Source organism: Myiozetetes cayanensis, unplaced genomic scaffold (genome assembly GCF_022539395.1).
Source record: "Myiozetetes cayanensis isolate MyiCay16 unplaced genomic scaffold, myiCay2020 scf45, whole genome shotgun sequence".
NCBI classification, from domain to species: Eukaryota; Metazoa; Chordata; class Aves; order Passeriformes; family Tyrannidae; genus Myiozetetes; species Myiozetetes cayanensis.
Genome location: NW_026087687.1, coordinates 259,824 through 282,604, shown reverse-complemented (window position 1 = coordinate 282,604; position 22,781 = coordinate 259,824). Strand labels below are relative to the sequence as shown.

The window sequence follows — 22,781 nt, the reverse complement described above, 5'->3', positions numbered from 1 at the left end:
TGTGTCCGTCTCCGTGTCCGTGTGTCTGTGTCTGTGCCCGTGTGTCCGTGTCCGTGTGTCCCTCCCTTCCCGCCCGTTATGTGCGCGCGGGGCGGGGCGTAACAGGGGCGTGGTCCGTATGACCACGCCCACATCTCACCCCGCCCACCGCGGGCCCGGCGCGGCGGCGGGCGCTGATTGGCGGCGCTCCGATGGGGCGTGGCCGGGGGTCCCGAGGCTGAGCCCGGTCCTGGTCCCGATCCCGACCCCGATCCCGTTCCCGCTCCCAGTCCCACCCCGCAGCGGTCCGGGATGGCGGCGGGAGCGGGCGGAGCCGCGGGCGAGCGGCGGATCCTGTGCGTGGGGCTGGTGTGCCTGGACATCATCAGCGTGGTGGAGACTTTCCCGGCCGAGGACTCCGACACCAGGTACCGCCAACGGCGGGGGGCTCCGCCGGTGCCCCCCAAACCGGCCCCGCGCCCACCGCAGCCTCCCGCCCCCCGCAGGTGTGTGTCGCAGCGGTGGCAGCGGGGCGGGAACGCCTCCAACTCCTGCACGGTGCTTGCGCTGCTGGGAGCCCCCTGCGCCTTCATGGGCTCGCTGGCCCCCGGCCCCGCCGCCGAGTAAGTGGGGTGCGGGGACCCCCCCAGCACTGGGCACGGGGCAGACCCGCCCTGATACTCCACCGGCCTCTCCGTGTTACTCCACCGGCAGCCTCGACCCGCGGCGCGATGCCGTTGCCGCGGTCCCTCTGCTGCCCGCCTGCCCCTGCCGTCACCACTGGCGCCCGCCGGGACACGCACACCGTCCCGCCCCTCTCGGGGGTGTGCGGGCCCCTCACCCCGCTCTCTGTCCCCCGAAGCTTCATCGCGGCAGATTTCCAGCGCCGAGGGGTGGACACGGCGCACGTTGCCTGGCAGCCCCGCGGGGACGTGCCCTGCGCCTGCTGTCTCGTCAACGCCTCCAGCGGCTCCCGCACCATCGTCCTGCACGACACGTAAGGGCCCGGCCCCTGCGGGCAGCGCCGGGCTGTGCCAGCTCGGGGTTACACACGGGGTTCTGACTCCCTGTAGTCCTGCCAGTGGTTCCCGCAGCCCCCCGTTCACCACCTGCGCCGCCGCCGGCATTGGCGGTGACATCCCCACACAGCTACACGTTCTGAGGCGCGGGGCAGCCGGCACGGCCCCATGGGGACATCTGGCACAGCCATGGCACCTGCCCGGTACCGGACCGGTGCTCCCTCGGCCGTGCCGGAGGGTCAGAGTCTATTGGGCATCGCTGAACCGCGGCCCCAGCCTGGCCACCGCTGCGCTGCCCTTCAAGTCGAGCTCAGGGTCCCAAACGCCATAATTAATAATTCACCCGGGCAGTGCCACCCCCGGGACCTCTGTCCCGGCAGTGTGGGGCCCTGCACAGCCCCTGTCACTGCCCTTCGGCCCCGGCCGCGTGCCAGGCTGGGGGCCCCCGCCCCACCTGGCGTCCGTCCCGCAGGAACCTGCCTGATGTGACGGCCCGCGACTTCGAGCGGGTCGACCTCTCCCAGTACAAGTGGGTCCACTTCGAGGTGAGCGCGGGGCTGTGGGGATCCTTGAGGATAGAGGGACCTACGGGGATGGAGGGGGATCCCTTGGACTGTGGGTGAGCCCGGGGCTGGGGGGACCCCTCGGGCTGGGGAGCATCCCAAGAGGACGGAGCATCCCGGGACTGGAGGCCCGCCCGGGGCTGGCGACCCCCCGGCGGTGGCGGAGCCATGCTCGTGCCCGCAGGCCCGGAACGCGGCGGAGCAGGGGGCGATGCTGGAGCGGGTGGAGCGGCACAACCGGGCGGCGGCACCGGGACAGCGGGTCCGGATCTCGGTGGAGCTGGAGAAGCCCCGGGAGGAGCTGCTGCCGCTGATGGGACGAGGCGAAGTGGTGCGGTGCGGTGCGGGGCCGGGCCAAGGGGGTCTGGTCAGGGGGTGGGGCTTACAGCTGATGGGCGGGGTCAGGGGAGCTGGGGGCGTGGTCTGGGCTCGAGGGGTGCAGGGCTGGGGTCTGGGGGTCAGGGCCTGGGGAGCAGTCGAGTCTGGGGAGCAGAGTCAGAGTCTGTGTAAGGGTGTAAGGGATCTGGGGGTGTGATTGGGGTTTGGTCGGGATCTGGGGGTGTGATTGGGGTCCTGGGGCACCGCTGGGGTGCAGGTCCATCACTTCCTGGCTGGGGGAGCCGGGGGCTGCCCCCCGCCCCAGCCCCTCTTGTGCAGGTGTTCATCAGCAAGGACCTGGCCCAGCACTTTGGGTACCGCTCGGCCTCTGAGGCGTTGCAGGGGCTGCGGGGGCGCATCCAGTCAGGGTAGGGGGGGTGCACGGGGGGTCGGGAGGGCTGGGGTTGCACGGGGAGCCCCACACCCACCCCACACCCCCCCAGGGCCACACTGATCTGCGCCTGGGCCGAGAAGGGAGCCGATGCCATAGGACCTGATGGGGAGCTGGTGCACTCAGACGCCTTCCCCCCAGAGACCCTCGTGGACACGCTGGGGGCTGGGGACACCTTCAACGCCGCTGTCATCTTTGCGCTCGCAGAAGGTGGGCACAGACACAGCACGGGCACAGCATGGCTGTGGCTCTGCCTGGCATGGCCATGGCACAGCTGCGCTGGAGACACAGCGTGGCCACATCTCATCCTGGGCCCCGTCCCCAGGGAGGACCCTGCAGGATGCCCTCACCTTTGGCTGCCAGATCGCAGGCAGGAAATGTGGGATCCAGGGCTTCGATGGCATCGTCTGAGCCTGCGCCTGGAGAACCCCTCACCCCCCAGGAACACCACGTCTCCATTGGACCCAGCACCTCCCCCAATAAATCTCCACATGCCCCACACCAGCTATGCCCCCCCTGCCCTGGCTGGGGTCCCACTGCCACAGGGGTGCACTGACAACGGCCAAGGCCACCGGCAGCCTCTATTTCTCTGTCCAATGCGTTACAGGGGAGACCACATGACCACAGTGTCCCAGCCCCCCAGCCTGGATGCAGGGTAGGGGGCACAGGGACTCCCCTTCACTCTGTGCCCTGAGCAGGTCAGGAAGCAGCTAGAGCATTGCCCCACTCAGCCCTTCCCACAGCCCCCACCATCTACCCCTCCTCAGAATCCCTCCATGCTGGGGCTTCCTCCCCCTCCAGGGCTTCAGCTTCAGAGGTTTCCTCTTCCTCAGAGGCGTCACTATTGTGGGCTTCAGCCTCGGGGGCTTCTTCTGCCTCCACAGCCTCAGCATTGGGGGATTCCACCTTGGGGGCTTCGTCCCCCTCTAGGGCTTCAGCTTCAGGGGTTTCCTCTTCCTCAGAGGTGTCACTATTGTGGGCTTCAGCCTTGGGGGCTTCTTCTGCCTCCACAGCCTCAGCGCTGGGGGATTCCACCTTGGGGGCTTCGTCCCCCTCCGTGCCTCCATCCTCAGGGGCTCCAGCCTGGGTGGCTCCAGTCTCAGGGACAGCCTGCCCTGGGCCACTCACCCCCAGGTGCCCCCTGAGCATCTCTGTGCCCTCCTCAGGCACAGCCCCAGCCCCTGTTTGTGGCTCCAGGGGGGGCTGCCCTGGGGGTCCCTGACCCCAGTCAGGTGACAGCAGCTCGTGAGGGTCCAGCAGCCCATCCCCATTGCGGTCCTGCCTTACCAGGGCTCGGTCCACCAGAGCAGCCATCTGCAGGGACAGGGGATGGGGGTGAGGGCCCAGCCTCGGGGCTCTGGGGGCTCAAGGGACCATACCTCTGGGACCCACCATGTCAGGGTCTGGCCGTCCCCCGGCCTGTGCCAGCACAGTGCCCAGCAGCTGCAGCAGCTCCAGCCCGTCCAGGTGCCCACTCCGGTCATGGTCATGGAGCACGATGAGGTAAAGCAGGGCTGTGGGGCACAGAGGCACTGTGGGGTTGGGGTCCCTGACCCCACCAGCCCCTCAGTCCCCCATCACGCCACATGGCCTCACCCTGCTCCCATGGCATGGCCTCCACATCCTGCTCCGGCAGCCCCAGGCTCCGCACCGCGCCCCGCAGCAGCCTGGGGGGAGCGGGGCTGGGGGTGGGCAACACTGCCCCTGCCCCACAGCCCACCCTGTCCCACGAGCAGCCAGGCACTGCCCGGGCCCCCCACCCATTGCTGTTCCCCCAGCGCACAGCCCCGGCCGGGGTGGGGGTCCCAGTGTCGTGGGGCTCTCCAGGGCAGGCACTCACGGCAGCGGCAGCGACTCTGGGCTCAGCGGATCGGGATACGCTTCCGGGATTGTGGTCGGGGGGGGTTCAGGCCTGGCCAGGAGATGGGGGGGTCACCTGTGCCCCTGGGGGGGCTGCCTGTGCTGGCCTGACATCCCCCCATCCATGGCCCCCACAGCCCCCTTAGTTCCACCCCTCACTGTGCACCCCCAGGCCCCAGTGCCCACCCACAGCCATGTGCCCCCTCTATACCTGTGCCCCCCTCCTGCCCAGGTGCCCATCGGCTCCCATGCACCCCACCCGCACTTGTGCCCCCACACCCACATGAACCCTCACATCTCTGCCTGCCCTTAATTATGTCCCCCATTCCTCTACCTTCCACCTGTGTCCCTCTCCCGTACCTCATACCTGTACCCTCCATACCTGTGCCCCCACACCTGTACCCCCATATCCATACCGTCAACACCTGTACCCTCCATGTCTGTGCCCCCCACCCCTGTCCGTCATACCTCTACCCCCCTACCTGTGCGCCCCTGCCCTGGGGGCGGCCCGTGCCGCCGGCTCCAGCAGCAGCAGCAGCAGCAGGGTCAGTGTCACCGGTGGGTTCCTCATCCCGCGACCTCGGGCTGTAGCGGAACGAGTGGCGGGGTCGAGGGTGCCCCTGGGCGTGTCGGGGGCCCGGGGCCGTGGGAAGCCGGCTGAAGGAGAGGGGCGGGGGCTCCGGGAGCTGCCCCGGTCCCAGCGCGGCGGGGACACGCTGGCACGGACGGGAGGGTGCGCAGGACAGCGGCACGCGTGGGACCGGCTGGCGCTGCTCACCCTGTGCGCGCTCCTCAACGCTCCCAGCCCGGCGCCCACCGTGCCCACTCACCCAGCCCCGCTCGCGTCTCGGTGCCGCCCGCCCCACCCCAGGGCCACGTAGCCGCCACGTCCCGGCCCCGCCACCGGTCCCAGGAGCGGCTCCGCCCGCCCCGGGCACTGCCCTGCCCTTCCCGGGGGGGTTCGGCCCCACGCGGGATGTCCCGGTGCAGCTCCGGGAGCAACTGGAATCCAGCGCTTCTCAACCGGGGCCAGGGACGGGTGGAGCCGCAAAGTGCGGGCGTGATCACGGCAGGGGTGGGGCCGTCCCGGTGGGTGAGACCCTCCCCTAAATCCCCCACGGCCCCAGGTACAGCCGGGCCAGCCCAGCATCGACATCTGGACCCCTGCACCAGCACCACTGAGGGCCTGGGTCAGCCAGTGCCGGTACCTGCTCACTGTGGGGGGCTCTGGGAAGGCCCCCTGAGGGCATAGCAAGGGACCCCCCCCCTCGAAGGCACACACTCTCCTGGACAGTGACCACTGCGACACGCCCAGCCCAGCCCCACACCCCCAGGACAGACACAGCGCTGCCTTCATGCTCCAGTTTAATGGCCATAATGGGATGGGGGGCCAGCAGGACGCCCTCCTTCTGGGGCAGGGGACCCCCGTGTCGGGCAGGCCCCCTGTCCCAGGGCCAGCCCCGCACCGCTGCCAGCACAGTCCCAGCGGGCCAGGCCCCGGGCGGCTCCCCGGACCCTCCTGCACTCCCCGAACACCAGCGGGGGGTGGGGTCAGGGCTGGTCCCTTTTCTGTTTCACAGTCTGTGGGGAGGGGCTGTCGAGGCCAGGGGGTTGCTCCTGGCGCCGAAGGGTCCCTCCAGGGGCTGGGGGGCTACAGGAAGCCCGGGAAGGCAAGCTGCAGCAGCAGGATGGTGGCCACGATGAGCCCGGCGCAGAGCAGCAGGAGCAGCCAGACCGGCAGGGAGCCTGTGAGGCAGAGAGGGGTGAAGCGGGGCTGCAGCCCCTCTGTGCTGCAGGAGAGGCACTCCAGCCCCCAGGCAGCACCCCAGCAGACCCAGGACGTACGGCGGGTGGGCAGCAGGTGCAGCTTGCAGCGACTGTCCACAGCCACGCTGAGCAGGGCGGCCTCGTGGCCCCCCAGCAGCTCCCGCCCGGGCTGACTCTCAGGGACAAAGGCCACATCGGTCACTACGATGCCGTGGGCCTCCTTCACGTAGTACAGCCTCTGGGGGGGAGAGGGGAGTGAGAGGCTGGCTGGGGGGCACCGGGGCTGCCCCACACCCCCACCCCAGCTCACCTGCAGCGAGAAGGCGATGTGGATGGCCACAGAGCCCGTCACCGTTCCCAGCCCCAGGAAGGTGCCTGAATCACTGTGGGGGGAGGGCAGTGAGAGGGGGCTGCCCCAGCCACCCCATCACCCTCCACCAGCCCCGGGGTACCTGATGGAGAGGCAGGAGATGACTTCAGAGCCGCAGGGCCTAGTCAGCAGTGGCAGGAAGCTCTTCCCATCCCACTTGGTCAGGTAGCAGGGAGGGGGACGGCGCTCCCGCTTGTGGGGCACCTGCACCGTGTAGAGCCGCAGCGCCCCGACACTGTCCTCCACTGCCCCAAACCTGCAAGGGACAGGGGGCATGGGGCACAGGGGACACAGGCTGCAGCTCTCCTGGCACTCAGCCCCCTCCCCAGTAGAGCAGCAGAGTCCGGGGAGCCCTCCCTGCAGACCCACCTGGGACAGGGCTCAGTTCAAGGCAGCGGGGGGGCCTAACCCATCCCCAGCACTGGTGGCCCATTCCCAGCTCCCTGTCCCATCTCCAACCCCACAGCCCATTCCCAGCCCTGGGAGGCCGTTCCCAGCTCCCTGCCCCATCCCCAGCCCTCACCGGCAGGCCTGGTAGCGATAGGCCTTGTCGGGGATGCCAGGCAGATTCTCGTGCCAGCGCAGCCCCGTCACCAGCTGGTCCTGCTGCCACACACAGCACTGGAAGTCCCTCCCTGCCGTCACCACCTGCCACACGCAGCACAGGGGTCAGAGGCTGTTCTTCTGTGGGGTCGGGGGGCCACAGGGCTGCCTGACACTCACCTTGTTGTCAGGGCCAAGCGCAATGTCCTCGATTTCCCCATCGTGGGCTTTGAACTCCAGCATCTTCTTCATGCTGGGGAACTGCAGGGGCAGAGCCCGTAAGGGCGATGGGCAGGGGCTGGGCCCCACTGCAGCCCCGGCCAGGTGTGGGGGGAAGCAGCTAGGGAACTGTTGCTGATCCAGACATCCCTGCCCGACGCATGCTGCCACGGGCACGGCAGTGCTGGCCTCCGCTCCCCCACGCCTGTGCCAGCCCCCTGTGCCCACCTCCCTTCACCTGTGCCCCCCTCAGCTCCCCCATGCTCCCCCAGCTTTCCATGCCTGCCCCAGTTCCCTGTGCCTCCCTTCGCTCCCCCGTGCCCAACTCCACTCTCCTGCAGCCCCTGGGCCCCCCTCCCACCGCGGCCCGCTCCGTGCCCACCTCCCAGAGGCGCAGGAAGCCGTCGGCCCCGCCGGTGGCGAGCAGGGCGCCGTCGCTGCTGAAGCGCACGGCCTTCTGCAGGGCGTCGGCGCTGAAGTCGGTGCGCACGCGGTGCAGGCTCTCCACCCTCACCTCGCGGGGCCGGCCCTGCGTGTCCCCCGCAGCCCCCGCTCCGGGGCCGCGCCGCCGCCGCACGCCCTTGTCCCCCCCGCCTGCGACCGGGACACGGGGCTGGCAGGGTGGTCATGGGGGGCAGTGCCCACCCCACAGCACCCTACGTGCTGCCCCGCGGCACCCAGGGCACACGCGGGGGAGTCCAGGGCAGCTCCCACACCAAAAGCCCCCACAGCACCCAGGGTGGGCACAAGGAGGGATCCAGGGAGGTTCCAGGATACTGCCCATCCCCAAAACACCCCACAGACCCCCAGCTCCCCACACCCTGTCCCACGGCATCCAGGGCAGGCACGGGGGAGATCCAGGGTCTGTGGAGGGGGTCCACAGATGAGCCCCATCTCCAAAGCACCCCACAGCCTCTGCCCCACGGCACCCAGAGCAGACAGAAGGGGTGGGTCCAGGGCAGTGCCCATCCCCAGAACACTCCCCAGCCCCACACACCCTCCCACAGCACCTGGGATGGGTTCAGGGAGGGGTCCAGGCAGGGCACAGAGGGGTTCCAGGGCAGTGTCCCATCCACAGAGCTCCCCATGGCACCCAGTGCGGGCACAGGGAGGCAGGTCCAGGAGAGTCATGAAGGGGTTCAGGGCAGTGCCCCACCCCCAAGCCACCCTACAGACCCCCAGCACCCCATATCCTTCCCCATAGCACCCAAGGCAGGCATGGAGAAGGGGGATCCAGGGCGGGCATGGGGGTGTCCACAGAATGCCTCATCTCCAAAACACCACCCAGCCCTCCACCCGGCACGCAGGGCGGGCATGAGGGGGCAGCCCAGGGCAGCGCCCGTCCCCACATCATCCCGGCCCCAGGGCAGGTGCTCCGCGCCGCCCCCGGTGACTCGGGCTCTCACCGTCGCGCCCGGCGGCGCCCGGGCCCTCGGGCTCCTGCAGGCTGAAGCGCAGGATGTGGCAGCTGTTGTCCTGGCCGGCGGCGATCACGTCCCCGGCCAGCGCCATGGTCATGGTGGCGCGGGTCTCGGTGTCGTGGCAGTGCAGCAGCGACGCGCTGAGCTGCCCCCCGATCTGCTCCAGCTGCAGGAAGTGCTGCGGGCCGGGGGGGGCTCAGTCAAGGCCCCCCCAAACCCTGCAGCCTCCGCTCGCTCAGACCTGCCCCTCACACACCCCTGGGTCCCCCAGCCCCTCAGACCCCCCCCAGTGCTCGAGCCTCCAACCCCCACGCTGCACCCCCAAACCCCCTTCCCAAAGGTCTGCGCTGCCCCCGTACCACGCCATTGCGGATGCCGGTCTTGGCGGCGCCGCCGCCGCCGGCGGTGATGGCGAGCGGCCGGCGCGGGTGCAGGCGGACGGTGTAGAGCGGGAACGGCGCCCGGTACAGCTCCGGGGGGCGCCGGGGCGCCATCGCAGCGCCGTGACGTCACCGCGCCGACACGTCACTACGCCCCGCCCCGACACACGGGGGCGGGGCCAACAGGGGGCGGGGCCAAGAGGGGCGGGGCCATGTGCCCCACGTGGTGCGGGGGACAGTGGGGACACCCCAGTGCCTGGGGAGATGGTGTTCCCATGGGATCCCGTGGGGACTCCCACTGCTTGAGGGGTTTTGGGGTACAGTGAGACTCCCACTGATCAGGGTAACGAGGACTTGCGGGCTCTTGGGGGACAGTGGGGATACCCCAGTGTTTGGAGAGGTGGGGCTCATGTGCCCTGTGGGTCCCTGGAGTACAGTGGAGAGACCCCACTGCTTGGGGAGCTGGGGGTCCAGGGTTACAGCAGGGAGGGGGCAGTTCCTGGGGACCCTCCGACACCTGTGCTCCAGAACCGTTTATTGGGGGGACACTGAACACAGAGACAGGGGACAGGGGCTCAGGGGGCGCACTCTGCACTCCGAGGGGTCCAGGCAGCCCCCAGAGCAGAGTGGTGTGTAAGGCACATGGCCGGGCCGGGGTCACTGAGCAGCATCCCGGCCTGGGAGGGGTGCACCGCTCTGACACACCCAGACATGGTCCCAGAGCCCCCCTGGAGGGCAGCCCACCAGCCCCCTCCCAGGGACGCCACACCCCATTATTTGGCACTCCCTGACTGTCTGTGGGTGCCCCACTGGGGCTTTGAGCCCCCTGGCCGGGGGTGGCCAAGACCCCCACGCCGGGGTGCTCAGAAGGAGGTTTCCTGCACAGCATAGGTGGGGGCCACGGCACTGCGGATGTACCCCTGTCCTTCCTCCTCCTCCTCCTGATGCCCAAAGCCGGGGGGGCCCAGGCCGTTGGGCACCCCGTTGCTCTTCTCTGTAGTGTCTGCATGGCCAGTGGTCTGTGGGGACAGAGCAGGAAGCAGGAGGGGCACAGCAGGGGCAGCAGGGGTGGGGGGCACCAACCCCATGTCGCCCTCCCCCCAAGGTGCTGGGGGTCTGTTCCTCACCTGGGCAGGGTCTTCCCCGCCACAGCAGAGCCGCTGCCGGATTTTGGGGGACAGGCAGCAGAGCAGCCGGGGCACCACAGGGGAGATGGTGCGGGGGTCCAGGGCCGCTGCTGGTGTGGGGCCTGGGGGGCAGAGGGGTTGAGCGGGGCAGGGGGATCATAGCGGCCCCCCACTGCCCCACACTCACCAGTGAGCAGGCTGACAAGGACCCCCACCACGATGACCGTGGTGGAGTTGTGGGCGCTGTACCACATGTAGGACAGGCTGTAGAATCGCTGCAGCCCTGTGGGGCTGGGGGACAGGGGGTCAGGGGTTGTGCACAGGAGCACCCCCACACCCTTGTCCCCGAGCCCCCCGTCCTGCTCACCTTGGGGTCAGCGTGGGGGGCAGCAGGGTGGTAGCCAGGATGGTGGTGAGGTTGCCCACAGTGGGCAGTGCTGTGCTGTTGTGTGGGGGAGGCCGCCCCAGCCTGCCCCATGCTGCTCACGATGCTGCCGATGCCCACCCAGCCGGCCATGGCCAGCCCAGCCACCAGCCCCACGGCAGCTCCCTGTGACAGGGGACAGCCGGGCTTGGAGTGACCCAGACCTCCCCACCAACCCCTGTGGGGCTGGGGACACTCACAGGAGGGGGGGACACACTCACGGGTGGGAGGACAGGACACTCACCGTGGGGTTGGCGCAGGGGAAGAACATGCCAAGGCAGAAGAGTCCCAGGAGGGGTCCCCCCACCATGCCGAAGATGCTGATGGCCGCCTGCAGGAACACAGCCCTCAGTGCTGGGCCCACAGCCCTGGGGGTGCTGGAGCTGGGGGTCCCTCATCCCGTTTGGGGTGCCGGAGCTGGGGATCCCTTACCCCCTCTGGGTGCTGGAGCTGGGGGGTCCCACAGCCCCATCCCTACCTGCAGCACAGGTCCCAGCATGGAGGACACGTACGCCATGCCCAGGCACAGCAGCCCGTAACCGAGAGCTGGGGAGGGGAGCAGGGGGTCACAGTGGTGCTGGAGAGCCCCCTGCCCCCCCAGCCACCCCCCAACTGCTCACCCATCAGCTTGGAGAGCAGCGTGGCTCGTGACTCCGACAGCCCCGGGAAGTGCGGGCGCACCAGGTCCTCCATGGTCACCGTGGCCAGTGAGTTGAAGGCGGAGGAGATGGTGCTGTGGAGGAGAGGGAGTGGGAGGGGACTGGGCCAGGACCCCCAGGCCATTGCCCCAGGGCCGCCTGCTCACCTGAGGCAGCCGCTGAAGAGGCAGGCGACGAAGAGCCCGGGCAGCCCTGGCAGGTCCCGCAGCACGTCCATCACGAAGAACAGCACCAGCTGGGGCAGGGGGTCAGTGTGGGTGTTGGGGCTCAGGGAGGCACATGGGGAGGGGGTCTGCACCCACCTGGTCAGAGGACCCGGGGCGTGGGGTCAGCGGGTGCTCCCGGTCATAGACGAACATGACGAGGCCTGTGAGGCAGCTGAGGCAGAGCACGATCTGCTGGCAGGGGAACACGGCGTAGCAGGAGCTGCAGGCACCGGGCGGGTGTCAGAGATGGGGAAGGCAGGGGGGGCCCATCCGGGCCGCGGGGATCCCCAGCCCCGACCCCACTCACAGCTTGGCCTCCCGCTCGCTGCGGGCGCTGAGGTAGCGCTGCACCTGCGCCTGGTTCACCCCGTACAGCGACAGCATCATGAACACCCCCCCCACGGCCAGGGTCCAGAAGGTGTGGCGCTCCAAGGGATTGGGGTCCAGGCTGTGGGGAGCACCAGGAGGTCACAGTGACAGGTCCTCAGTAGCACCCCACAAGAAAAGGGGCAGCAGGGATGGACCCCCACAGTGGGGGTTCCTCTCCCCCACCCCAGGCTGCCTCACGTGTCCCCACGGTGTGACACGGGGGTCCTGGCGGCTCACTCACTCGATGCCGGAGATCTTGCCCTCCTGCTCGGCCACGTGCCAGACGCGGGCCATGCCGCCCACGCGCTGCGCGCCCACCACGATGACAGCCAGCTGGCCTGCCAGCATCACCAGCGTCTGGAACACGTCTGTCCAGATGACAGCCTTCAGCCCGCCCTGGAGGACACGCCGTGCCCGTCATGGCAGGATCACAGTGGGGGCACAGGGTCACTGCAGGGTCACGGCACCCATCACCGTAGCATGGCAGCAGCACGGGCACCCGCAGCCCCAGGGACTCACCAGCGTAGTGTAGAGGGTGCAGACCAGCCCCATGGTCAGTACTGCGCTCCAGAGGTCAAAGCCCGTCACTGGAAGCGGCGGAGGCCATCAGCGGGGTGGGGGGAAGCAGGCTCCCGGCATCTCCCCCACCCGTCCTCCCTTACCTGCATTGAGGGCCAGCGCGGGCGCGTAGAGCACCACGCCCATGTAGATGACCTGTGGGGAGGGGAGTGCGGTCCTGAACCGTGCCTGGCTCCCACGTCCCTTGTGCCCCCCACACTCCCCAGCCCCACTCACCATCTGGAAGATGAAGGTGACCGTGCCGAGCACTCGCACCGTCTTGTTGAAGCGCAGCTCCAGATACTGCAGGGAGAGGGGTCAGGGCAATGTCCCACCTGGCCATGGGGTCCCCTGCGTCCCCCCCACCCCCCCGCTCACCTCGTAGGTGCTGGTGATGCGCAGGCGGTAGAAGACGGGGATGAAGACGTGCGCTGGGATGAGCAGCCCCAGGAAGTAGGAGCAGCCGAGGAACCAGTACTCGGTGCCGAAGCGGTAGATCTCAGCGGGCACACCGAGGATGGCCACGGCCGACTGGAAGGTGGCCAGCAGGGACAGGGCGACAGGCAGGCAGCCCATGTCGCGGTTGGCCAACAGGAACTCCTGCACCGTGCGCTGCCGGTCGCCGCTCAGCGCGTAGAACAGCCCGATGGCCGACGACAGCACCAGCAGCAGCACGAAGATGGTGTAGTCGATGGTGGTGAATTCCATGGTGAGCGTGTCCCTGCGCCGCCGCCCTGACGGCGCCGCCACTGCCCAGCCGCCCGTGCCCCGCTGGCCTCATGGGCACCCCGAGCACCGGCAGCCGCCCCGGCAGTGCGTCCTGGCCAGCATCGCCCCGGTGCTGGCAGCTGCGGGAGGGACGTGTCAGCACCGCGGGGACCTTCGCTCGCTCTGTCTTGGCCTCAAGGACCCAGTGCGGGGGGGACTTTGTCAGACTCTCCTCCTCCTCTTTCTCCTCCCTCTGGGCTGGGCTTGGCCACCCCCGGGCTGCCCCACCTGCCCCGCCAAGGGGAACCCAAGCGTCTCCAAAGAGCGCTGAGGTCATGGCTGTGAAAACAGTCGCACCCAGGCCCCCGCAGCACCGGCCCCCACAGCACCGGCAGAACCAGCCAAACCCAACAGGGCCTCCCCCAGAGCAAGTCAGCTCTGATCCCACAGGAGCCAAACCCAACAGGGCCTCCCCCAGAGCATCTCAGCTCTGATCCCACAGGAGCCAAACCCAACACAGTCACCCCCAGAGCAGGCCAGCTCTGATCCCACAGGAGCCAAACCCAACAGAGCCGCCCCCAGAGCAGGCCAGCTCTGATCCCACAGGAGCCAAACCCAACACAGTCACTCCCAGAGCAGGACTGCCCCGATACTGGTAGTGCTGGTCCCACCAGAGCCAAACCCCACCCTGCTGCCCTGGGAGCAGGACAGCCCGGAGCGTGGCAGTGCCGGTCCCACCGGAGCCAAGCCCAGCACGGCCGCCCCCGGAGCAGAACAGCCCCCCCAAACCCAGCCCGGCCCAACCAGCCCCGGTAGAGCTGCCCCCAGTGCAAGAGCCCAGCCCACTCCCCGCCCAGTGCTCCGGGGCCAGCACAGCCCAGCACAGCCTGCAAAACCCACCAGCCCACCCCCCGCCCAGTGCTCCGGGGCCAGCACAGCACAGCCTGCAAAACCCACCAGCCCACCCCCCGCCCAGTGCTCCAGGGCCAGCACAGCACAGCACAGCCTGCACAGCCTCCGCAGCAGGATCGGCCAGTGCTGTGGGGGAGGGCACAGCAGAGCTGAGTCTGCACCGGCGAGGAGGGGCAGGAGGAGCCCCCACACCCTCATTCCAGAGAGTAGAGGCTGGGCAGGGTGACCCCCACACCACACGCCCCACATGGCTGGGGATGGACAGATGGACAGAGCGGGGCTGGCAGCCCGAGGGGCTCTGGGCACCAGCCAGGTGGAGCAAACACCTGAGCAGTCGCTGGCTCTGACACCCCTGCCTCGCTCACAGGGGGATCCCAGGGGCCCCTCAAGCTCTGCCCGCTGTGGAGCAGGAGGAGGTGGCCGGGCAGAGACCCCCCCTCCGCCTCCCCAGGCGTACAGGGACTGCGGGGAGCTGGGAGCAGCGGGTGCCAAGGAGCAGGCGGTGCAGCTGTGAGGACCCCCCTCCTGGCCAGGGACGGGGTACAGGCTGCAGGGGACCCCCCATCCCGGCGGGGCAGCGTTAGGGGCACAGGGAGGACAGGGCTGGACTGGGGGTGGCACTGTGCCCACCGTGATCCCCGCTGGAATGCTCGCCTGGGGAATGCCTGGGGGGATTAGGTTGAGCCCTCCTGGCACCCCGGCACAGCCTGCCCGGGCCTGCCCGCCGGGGGCCGGGCGGGGAGCCGTCAGCGGCGGCAGAGCCGTGGTGTCCCGGCGGGGAAGGAGGTGAGAGGGCAGCGCCTCCGCCGCCACCGGCTCGGGACACGTCCCCGCGCAGCTCCCGGACAGGGTCCAAGGTCACCCCCTGCATTCCCCCGCCCAGACTAAACACGGGCGAGGGCACCGCGTCCCGAGAGGCATCCACCGGCCCCGGGCCAAGGCTCGCGTGCCGCGGGGGCCCTCGGTGTCCCTGAGGCTCTGCTGCCGCCAGCCCCGGTGACCCCTGCGCCCCCGTCACCCGGTGACCCAGAGCCGCGGCGCTCCGCGTGTCCCCGGCACCCACTGATCCCGCCGCGGTCCCGCGGCCCCCTTCCCTCAGCGATCCCGGTGTGATCCCCCGAAACTCAGCATTCCCAGCGCCGCTTCCCCAGCCCCGGGGTGCCCCGTGTCCCCGAGCGGTGAGCCCGCTGCCCTCTCTCTGCTGGCCCCAGCCTGCCTTCCCCAGTGCCCCCAGTGCAGGTTCTGCTCCCCGTCCCCGCTGTCCCCGGTGCCTCTAACCGGGCGCTCTGCTTCCCGGTGGCCCCGGTGCCCCAGTCACACCAGCCACCCCAGCCCAGCCTCTGCTCCCCGCTGTCCCCGGTGGCCCCGGTGCCGCAGTCAGAGCAGCGCAGGTTCTGCTCCCCGTCCGCGGTGCCTCTAACCGGGGGCTGTGCTCCCCGTCCGCGGTGCCTCTAACCGGGGGCTGTGCTCCCCGTCCGCGGTGCCTCTAACCGGGGGCTGTGCTCCCCGTCCCTCTAACCGGGGGCTGTGCTCCCCGTCCGCGGTGCCTCTAACCGGGGGCTGTGCTCCCCGTCCCTCTAACCGGGGGCTGTGCTCCCCGTCCGTGGTGCCCCTAACCGGGGGCTGTGCTCCCCGTCCGCGGTGCCTCTAACCGGGGGCTGTGCTCCCCGTCCGTGGTGCCCCCGGTGCCGCCGCCCGGTGCCCGCAGAGCCCCGCGGAGCGGGGTGGGGCGGTGACCTTGTCCCGTGGCCCCGGTGTGACACTCACCGGTGGCGGCGCGTGTCCCACGTGCCGCCTGACAGGCGGGGCGCGCCCTGATGACGCAACAGGGCGTGGTCGCCATCGGCGCAGCTTCCGCCCGGCCCCCGCGCTCTCTGATGACGTCACTGCCCGCCCCGTGTGGGAGGCCGCGCTCCCGGTCCCGGTGCCGACCCCGCCGCCCCCTCCGCGGGGGCTCCTCTCGGGTCCGGAGGCCGCCCGGCCCGGGGAGGGGCAGTGCCCGGCGCCATGGGCGGGGTCGCGCTGTTGCTGCTGCCGCTGCTGCTGCTGCTGCTGCTGCTGCCGCCCGGAGCGCCCGCGGGGCCGCGGTGAGCAACGGGGCACGGGAGCGGGAGGCTGGGGTGGGCGGAGGATGTCCCGGATCGGAGGTGCCGAGAGGTCAGGGAGTGCCCGGTCGGGGTGCCCGCGTCGCGGCCGCCCCGGGCTCGGGGCTGAACTGGGGGCCGGGGCTGCCCCGGGGGTGACGGCCTTGGAGGTGTGCGGCGGTCGGGGAAGTCGGGGGTTGCTCCGAGGGCGAGGGTTGTGCGGGGATCGGCGGTGCCCGGGGATTGGAGGGTGCCCGGGGTCCGGGGATGCCCGGGGTCGGGGGCTGCCCCGGGTGCCGGCGCTGCCCATGCCCTCCTGACCCCCTCCAGGTGTGCGGGACCTGCCCGGGGCCGCCGCGGAACGGCTCCATCGTGTCCCGGTTCTGTGAGTCCCGGCGCGACACCGAGAGCGACGGGCGCTGCTGCCGGGAGCGGGGCCCCTCTCCGGGGCGGCTGGGGCTGGGGACGGGGCGACGGGGACGCACGTGGGGACGGGAGGACGGGGGACGGGGACGCACGGGGGACGGGGGACGGGGACACACGGGCTGGGAGCGACTCTGAGAGTGCTGGGGGTTTGGGGCCACATGACGGGGGTGCTCGGGGGCGGGAGGTGCCGGGGTGGGTATTTGGGGTCCCAGGGGGTCAGGGGAATGGCGGGGGTGGGGGTGCCGGGACGTAGGACATGCAGCGGGGGAGTGTGGGGGCGAGGGAGGGAAGAGAGGGGCCAGGGTGGGTTCTGGGGGTCACAGTGGGGTCATGGGGGAAGGAATGGGAGGGGGTATGGGGGGTACCAGGTGTACTACTGTCCCCCCCAACTGCTGCCCCCTCCCAGGCTGGACCTGAGCAACTGCTCCCTGCAGAGTGTCCCCCCAGAACTGGCCGAGGCCACTGCTGCCATCGTTCTGTGAGTCCCCCAGGGCCCTCTCTGCCCCCTCGAGGAGCTGGGCTGGGGTGGGTTTAGTGGGACCCCCCATGGACCCCAGCCCAGCACAGCCCTGCCCTGCTGGTCTCAGCACCCCAGGTAACACTACTGGCTGCTCTCTGCCCTGGTGGCAGTCTGGGACGGTCCCCAGGGCCTGGAAAAAGGGAAACCACCCCTGTGCCCAGTGGGAGCTCGGGACAGACCCTGCTGGAGCTCTGTCACGCGTGCAGTGACAGGGGACAGCCAGTGCAGCTCCACCGGGGCTGCCCAGGGTGCAGGGGCTGTGCTGGCGGGTGAGGGACGGGCCACAGGGTCAGCCCTTGGCTCTTCCCACAGTCCCCAGGCTGGAGAGGTGGGGGCAAGGAGTGGCTCGGCTGGACGGCCCCGCCCAGGACACTGTCAGGGCTGGGTGTACCGAGCTCAGGGCACCCCGCTGGGCCCAGCTCCGGGTCTTTGTTAATGATGTCGGTGACCGAGCCCCTCCCTCGGCAGCTCCGCAAAGAGCTCTGAGCCCTGGGGGGTGGAGGGGGCTGCACCCCCAGGGCCTTGAGGGGAAAACGGGGGGGGTATGGGAACCACCTGAGGTTCAGTAAGGTCCGGAGGAACCCCAGTGCCCACCAGGCCAGGGCTGTGGGGCCCAGGCGGGGCTGAAGGTCCGTCTTTTCACAGGGACCTGACCGAGAACCCCCTGACGACCCTCCCCAACGACTCCTTCCTGGGCTTCACCCACCTGCAGCTCCTGTGAGTGCCGGGGGGTGCGGGCTGGGGGTCCCTGCAGGCTGGTGCTGAGCTCTGTCCCCAGCGCGGTGCCGCCGGTGCTGGAGTGTCCGGGCGGGAGTGACGCCTGGCAGGAAGTGACGGTGGACGAGAGCAGCCGGCGGTGCCAGGGCCAGAGGAACCCCTGCAATGGCTCCATGGAGCTTGGTACGGGGGGGGGATACTGTGACCCTGGTGGTGGGTGCCTGGGGCCAGCAGTGGGGTCTTGCCTGGGCCCCGTGACCCCCCGCTCTGCTCTGCCAGCCTGGCCGTGTCCCGAAAACTCTGTGTGTGCCCCCGACGGCCCCGGCCTCGTCCAGTGCCTCTGCGAAAGCCCCTTCCATGGCTACAAGTGCCTGCGCAAGGTGAGCACCAGTGGGATGGGACCCCTCTCTGACTGCCCCCCGGATGGATCAGTGAGGGTTTTGGGGGGCTGTGTGGGGTGGCACCGCTCACTGCTGCTCCTGGGCAGGGCACGTTCCCGGTGCTGCTCTTCGGTGGGATCCTGGGCACTGCCACCGTATCCGTGTCCCTGCTGCTGTGGGGCACCCAGCGTAGGAAGGCCAAAACCCTCTGAGTGGGGCGGGGGGCTGCGGATGGGCAAGGGACCCCCTGGCCTGGGGGTCTCTGTGCCCAGGCCTGACTGTCTCTGCGGCTGCCAGGGATCAATAAAGCCACAGGTTCTCACCATGTGTTCGTCCAGTTCCTTCCCAGGGAGGGGAGCAGGGACTCAGTGGAACCAGCCTTGCGCCCACTCAGCCCCGTGTTCCCCCCAGGCTGGCATGGCCCCAGCCCTCACAGCACCTGCTGACGCGCGTGGCCGTGGGCTCTTAGAGCAGGACGTGTCCCGGCGGCCCATGCAGCGGGAATGGTTTGCATGGACTCACCTCCTCCCATGAGGCCCCTCCCCCTTTTGCCCCCCCTGCTCCCCACACCAGTCCTGCAGCCCCTCGGTCTGGCCCAGGAGCCACTGCCCCGAGCCTGGCATGGGTGGCTCGTCCTGCCCTGGCCGCTCCCTGACGCTGGCACTGAGTCCTGGGGGCTGGAGCAGGACTGCTGTCCCCACCACAGGCTCGTTCGCAGAGTGCAGCGCCAATTCCCACCCCGAGGTGAGGGGTTTCTGTGTTTTATCACTGTTAGCACAGAGACGGGAGCTGGAGGTTCCCCCAAGGCCGTTCCCCACTTCCCAAGCATCAGCATTTGTACATTTGAGCAAACAAAGGCACCAGTGTTCCTTGGTTACAGGTTACACAACTCGTTATCAATTAGCACTGAAACCTCTCTGTGCTGGCTGTCTCTCCCTTCCCACGCTCACCCTCCCTCTGCAGGGGCAGCTCTTCCCTCTGTTTCAGTCAGGGGCCGTTCTGAGCAGGTGGTCAGTGGGTCACTGATCACCATCTCCCACTGCTGGAATTACCTTTCCCCAGGTACTGCTCAGTCCTGCTGGCAGCACTTCTGGAGGCTCTTATCCAGACAGCCCATTGCTCTTGGGATTGTCTGCTCTTCTCCCTGAAACAAAAGATCAAACGAGTGTGGGATGTTCACAATGGAATTTGTTGATCACAGCTGTCTGGCTGCAGCTACTGATGAACAACTGAAAAAAAATTGCAAAGTTAGATTTAAATCTTGAGGGGCTTGATATCATTTCCCTGCTTTGAGTTGGCTTTTCCCGTTCATAGGCACAGACAAGGTGATTCTGTTCACCCACAGGGATACAAGAGAAGGCGTCTTTCACACCCAACATTGCAAAGTCCATATTGGTCTCTGGGATTGAGGCGAGAAGCATGTTGAGATTTGGGATAACTGCATGAACATCAGGTATCCAGGCATTACCTTCCCATCACTCCTACATTGCTCTAGATCCTGATGATTGAGGCTTTTTCACTGTCAGGACTGGAGTGTTAGATTCTGATTGGCAGCAATCCAAACTCTAAACATGACTCTATAAATGGTTCCAGTCCTCTCCAGGCCCCTCATTTTATGGGATGTTGGTCTTTTCTTACTGGTTCGACTCCTGGTTTCAGTTCAGTTTTTACCAGACTCGTGTTTCTCGCTCGTCCCTGAGTTCCCAGAGCCCAAACCAACGGTACAACTGCACCTAAAACTTCATTGGAGATTCCCTTGTCTGCAGGTTTCCCTCAGGCAGAGCTGTGTTTTCCATGTATTTTCCAGAGGAATATGCAACAGGACAGAGTCCTGAGGAGAAGTCAACTGTGCATTTAACTTGCACAGCAAATCCTGCCCAAGCAATGGCAAAGGACACTCAGCCTGTGGAGAAAGCGATGTGTTCATTTTACGTTCCCAGTCCTGAATTCCACGGGTTGCAAAATGGTCTGGGGGATTCCCTGTCCCTGAGGAATTTCACAGCACCAACACTGACTTTCCTTTTACTAATGGTCCCCCAGGACCTATGGAATCAGCTGCTCCAGTATCCACTAGAAAATCCACTGTTTCGTTCCCCAGCTTACCTGGAAGCTGAGAACTGGCCTGAGGACCAGTCCCCTTCAGTCCAGCCCAATTTCTGCCATAATTCCCATCTCTTGCGATTCTCCCTTCTGTCCATTTGCAGTTTGGGACGCTCCTTTTCCCATCGTCCCTCCTGTCTGCAACAGGCACCCTGATCCTTCTGGAGGGGTGTTACTCCCCAGCCTTTCCCCCAGAATCTACCTCACCCTCTGCCTCCTCCCTGTCCCGGCATGTCGGTTGGGGCAGCTGACAAAGGATTTGGGAATTTCACCTGGCTCTTCTCCTTGTCTTGTCCCTCTTCCCCGTGGTTACAGACATCACTTGGGAAACAACCGTCCACGATGCTCCTTCTCTTCCCGAATTTCTTCCTAATACCTGGCACCAACTGCCCGACGAAACGCCTGTTAAACAGCCAGCCCCGCTTCCCTCCATTCCAACGGATCCAATGGATCCGAACCCATTCGGGAGGATCCGCCAGGGGGCGCTGCCCTGCGCGCGGAGCCCGGGGAGGGGCAGCGGAGGCGTGGGCGTGGATATGCAAATCATCCTCCACTCGCGGGGGACGCCGGGACGCGTCTCGCGCACAGACCCCACGGCCACGCGCGTCCGCGGGCGCTGCGAGGGACGGAGCCGTGCGGGCCGGTGGGGAACGCGAGGCCGGACGGGTTCGGGTCCGGGTCGGCGGTGAGCGTGTGTTAGGGGTGGGTGCGAGGTGCGGGGCCGGTGGGGGTTGGGTTGGACAACTCATACTTACCTGGCAGGGGAGACACCATGATCAGGCAGGTGGTTTTCCCAGGGCGAGGCTCATCCCTTGCACTTCGGGTGTGCTGACCCCTGCGATTTCCCCAAATGCGGGAAACTCGACTGCATAATTTGTGGTAGTGGGGGACTGCGTTCGCGCTCTGCCCTGATAAGTGGTTTAAAAGATAGAATACTAGGCAACTCTACTATGCTGCTGTTCTGGATAGTATCGGCTGAGCCCGCAGTTTCCTGGATGTTGCTCGCCCCCAAAATCCGGCGAATCCCTGTGCTCCTCAGGCCTGGCACTACTTGCAGGACCAGTGCGGCGCTCAGGAACTCTCTGATAAATTCAGGTTCTGCCCCACCGGGCAAGTCCCGCCCCCGCCGCAGGGAACCGCCCGCTCCCGATCGCGGCTCTGTCCGTGCGGGAGCGGCAGGAAAGCGGAGCCTGCGGGACCGGCCCGGCCTCGCCTCTCCCGCCACCGCCCGAGGGGCCGAGCAGCGCCCGAGCTCGGCCCCGGCCCGAGCCTCTCACGCCGGGTGCGACGGAGCGGGGGATAGAGACTTCGTCCGACCTGGGTTTGGACAAGATGCGTCCAATTCCCGCCCCCGGGAAGTCCGGCAGCGCTTACGGACCCGACAGCTGTGACCCGGGCGGTGCTCACGGTGAGGGCAGTAATTCTCCGTTGTTCAGTAGTTTTCCACGGGCTTTTATAATGTAAATTCCTGTCAGGGTTCAGCTGCAATATAAGCAAGTTTATGAATGCTTTCAGTTGGAGTAGTTGTAACATAAGTATCCAGTTTTTGATAAGAGATGCTGAACAAAGGTACTCTGTAACCAGCTGTAAATACGCTGTTCAACGGACAAGTGCAAGGAAAGTTCAAACTCCTGAAGACCACGAGAGACCACCAAGAGAACACCAGAAGATCCGAGTGACCAAATAAGGACTTCTGAGGAACTTCTCAGAGCTAATTAACATCTGAATGAACTTTCTGAGAAAAGTAGTGAATATGTAGGGCATTTATACGTAAAATTGTACGTAAATATTAGCTACGCTGAAGAGAACAGGACACACAGAGATTAGAGAAGCAATTCTCTGTGTCCAGTGTTGATAATAACTCCTGTCCACTAATGCTCACAAATTGGGACTTAGGAGTTTCTTGTTTGCTAATTAAAAGTAACAACGGAACGGGACCGTCATTTCCCCCACCCTTCCCCTCCGCGGAGCCGCTCCCGCGGTGGTTCCCGGGCCGTGCAGACACGGGCTGGGACGGGCCGGGATTGTCCCGGCTCCAGACGCCGCAGCCCAGAGACCGCTTAGGGATCCGTTGGCCAATTCCAGAGGGGAATATAGATGCGTCTCCCGGGCATCGGCAGTGCTTGTTCGGAGAGGGCGCCCCTGGATGCCCCAGGACGCCCGGCTATTTCCGAGCCTCGCAAGCGGGAGGGCGAGCGGGCCACCCGCACAGCTTTCCCGTCTATTCGGAGGGTCCCGGACACCTCGGGATTCGCTCCCTACACCCGCGGGACCACATCCAGCTGCTCCAATGTCCCTCGCTACGTCCCCGTCCATTGGAGACCGGCCCGCAAGATCACAGTTTCCCTCTCTAGTATCTTGTTATCACCCGAAGGTCTTGCTTAGATCTGTTTTTCACCAGCAAAATCAGGGGAGAGCGCGAACGCAGTCCCCCACTACCACAAATTATGCAGTCGAGTTTCCCGCATTTGGGGAAATCGCAGGGGTCAGCACACCCGGAGTGCAAGGGATGAGCCTCGCCCTGGGAAAACCACCTGCCTGATCATGGTGTCTCCCCTGCCAGGTAAGTATGAGTTGTCTACTCCGACCCCCACCGGCCCCGCACCGCGCACCCACCCCTAACACACGCTCACCGCCGACCCGGCATCGCGCCCACTCGGCCCCGTGTTCCCCACTGGCTCGCATGGTCCGTCCCTCGCAG

The 22,781-nt window shown here is 67.4% G+C and overlaps 5 protein-coding genes and 2 non-coding genes across 7 annotated transcripts; 3 read left to right on the top strand and 4 right to left on the bottom strand.

Moving 5' to 3' along the window:
* The first annotated feature begins 217 nt into the window (after nt 1-217).
* Nucleotides 218-2,831, top strand: KHK (ketohexokinase). The gene is made up of 8 exons (XM_050330884.1): nt 218-407; nt 486-602; nt 842-976; nt 1,471-1,543; nt 1,746-1,892; nt 2,219-2,307; nt 2,383-2,540; nt 2,656-2,831. Exons 1-8 carry the CDS (start codon nt 292-294, stop codon nt 2,739-2,741), a joined length of 921 nt encoding a protein of 306 aa, XP_050186841.1. The 5' UTR covers nt 218-291; the 3' UTR covers nt 2,742-2,831.
* A 65-nt stretch (nt 2,832-2,896) lies between these two features.
* Nucleotides 2,897-5,048, bottom strand: CGREF1 (cell growth regulator with EF-hand domain 1). Its single transcript, XM_050330885.1, has 6 exons — nt 5,021-5,048; nt 4,673-4,775; nt 4,171-4,242; nt 3,927-3,997; nt 3,723-3,844; nt 2,897-3,644 (listed from the first exon to the last, which is right to left on the bottom strand). Exons 2-6 carry the CDS (start codon nt 4,759-4,761, stop codon nt 3,084-3,086), a joined length of 915 nt encoding a protein of 304 aa, XP_050186842.1. The 5' UTR covers nt 4,762-4,775; nt 5,021-5,048; the 3' UTR covers nt 2,897-3,083.
* Nucleotides 5,049-5,538: 490 nt separating this feature from the next.
* Nucleotides 5,539-9,037, bottom strand: PREB (prolactin regulatory element binding). The gene is made up of 9 exons (XM_050330883.1): nt 8,870-9,037; nt 8,496-8,688; nt 7,472-7,683; nt 7,051-7,131; nt 6,851-6,975; nt 6,410-6,583; nt 6,268-6,340; nt 6,036-6,195; nt 5,539-5,936 (listed from the first exon to the last, which is right to left on the bottom strand). The coding sequence occupies exons 1-9, from the start codon at nt 9,002-9,004 to the stop codon at nt 5,842-5,844; spliced, it is 1,248 nt and encodes a 415-aa protein (XP_050186840.1). The 5' UTR covers nt 9,005-9,037; the 3' UTR covers nt 5,539-5,841.
* Nucleotides 9,038-9,614: 577 nt separating this feature from the next.
* Nucleotides 9,615-13,658, bottom strand: SLC5A6 (solute carrier family 5 member 6). The gene is given in 16 exon segments (XM_050330871.1): nt 9,615-9,909; nt 10,018-10,139; nt 10,205-10,308; nt 10,385-10,465; nt 10,467-10,567; nt 10,686-10,772; nt 10,920-10,987; nt 11,062-11,174; nt 11,247-11,335; nt 11,403-11,526; nt 11,614-11,754; nt 11,917-12,071; nt 12,195-12,262; nt 12,338-12,389; nt 12,471-12,536; nt 12,612-13,658. Coding segments are annotated over 16 exon segments (1,857 nt in total). The 5' UTR covers nt 12,942-13,658; the 3' UTR covers nt 9,615-9,753.
* Nucleotides 13,659-16,717: 3,059 nt separating this feature from the next.
* Nucleotides 16,718-18,305, top strand: ATRAID (all-trans retinoic acid induced differentiation factor). The gene is given in 6 exon segments (XM_050330893.1): nt 16,718-16,739; nt 16,742-16,841; nt 17,529-17,600; nt 17,662-17,783; nt 17,880-17,980; nt 18,088-18,305. Coding segments are annotated over 6 exon segments (522 nt in total). The 3' UTR covers nt 18,193-18,305.
* A 2,522-nt stretch (nt 18,306-20,827) lies between these two features.
* LOC126648199 (U1 spliceosomal RNA) lies at nt 20,828-20,991 on the top strand. The gene has a single exon (XR_007630762.1). It is a non-coding gene; the product is annotated as a U1 spliceosomal RNA (small nuclear RNA).
* Nucleotides 20,992-22,487: 1,496 nt separating this feature from the next.
* On the bottom strand, nt 22,488-22,651 carry LOC126648202 (U1 spliceosomal RNA). The gene has a single exon (XR_007630765.1). It is a non-coding gene; the product is annotated as a U1 spliceosomal RNA (small nuclear RNA).
* Nucleotides 22,652-22,781: the final 130 nt, after the last annotated feature.

Bases quoted from the DNA above. Each gene is read 5' to 3' on its own strand.
- KHK (XM_050330884.1), top strand. From the start codon at position 292: ATGGCGGCGGGAGCGGGCGGAGCCGCGGGCGAGCGGCGGATCCTGTGC. The intron at 1,893-2,218 runs GTGCGGTGCGGT...CCTCTTGTGCAG, and splicing joins TGATGGGACGAGGCGAAGTG to GTGTTCATCAGCAAGGACCT. The intron at 2,541-2,655 runs GTGGGCACAGAC...CCCCGTCCCCAG, and splicing joins CATCTTTGCGCTCGCAGAAG to GGAGGACCCTGCAGGATGCC.
- CGREF1 (XM_050330885.1), bottom strand. From the start codon at position 4,761: ATGAGGAACCCACCGGTGACACTGACCCTGCTGCTGCTGCTGCTGCTG. The intron at 3,998-4,170 runs GTGAGTGCCTGC...CGCTCCCCCCAG, and splicing joins CCAGAGTCGCTGCCGCTGCC to GCTGCTGCGGGGCGCGGTGC. The intron at 3,845-3,926 runs GTGAGGCCATGT...TGTGCCCCACAG, and splicing joins GGCCATGCCATGGGAGCAGG to CCCTGCTTTACCTCATCGTG.
- PREB (XM_050330883.1), bottom strand. From the start codon at position 9,004: ATGGCGCCCCGGCGCCCCCCGGAGCTGTACCGGGCGCCGTTCCCGCTC. The intron at 7,684-8,495 runs GTGAGAGCCCGA...TCCCGGTCGCAG, and splicing joins GGGCGCCGCCGGGCGCGACG to GCGGGGGGGACAAGGGCGTG. The intron at 6,976-7,050 runs GTGAGTGTCAGG...TGCGTGTGGCAG, and splicing joins CGCTTGGCCCTGACAACAAG to GTGGTGACGGCAGGGAGGGA.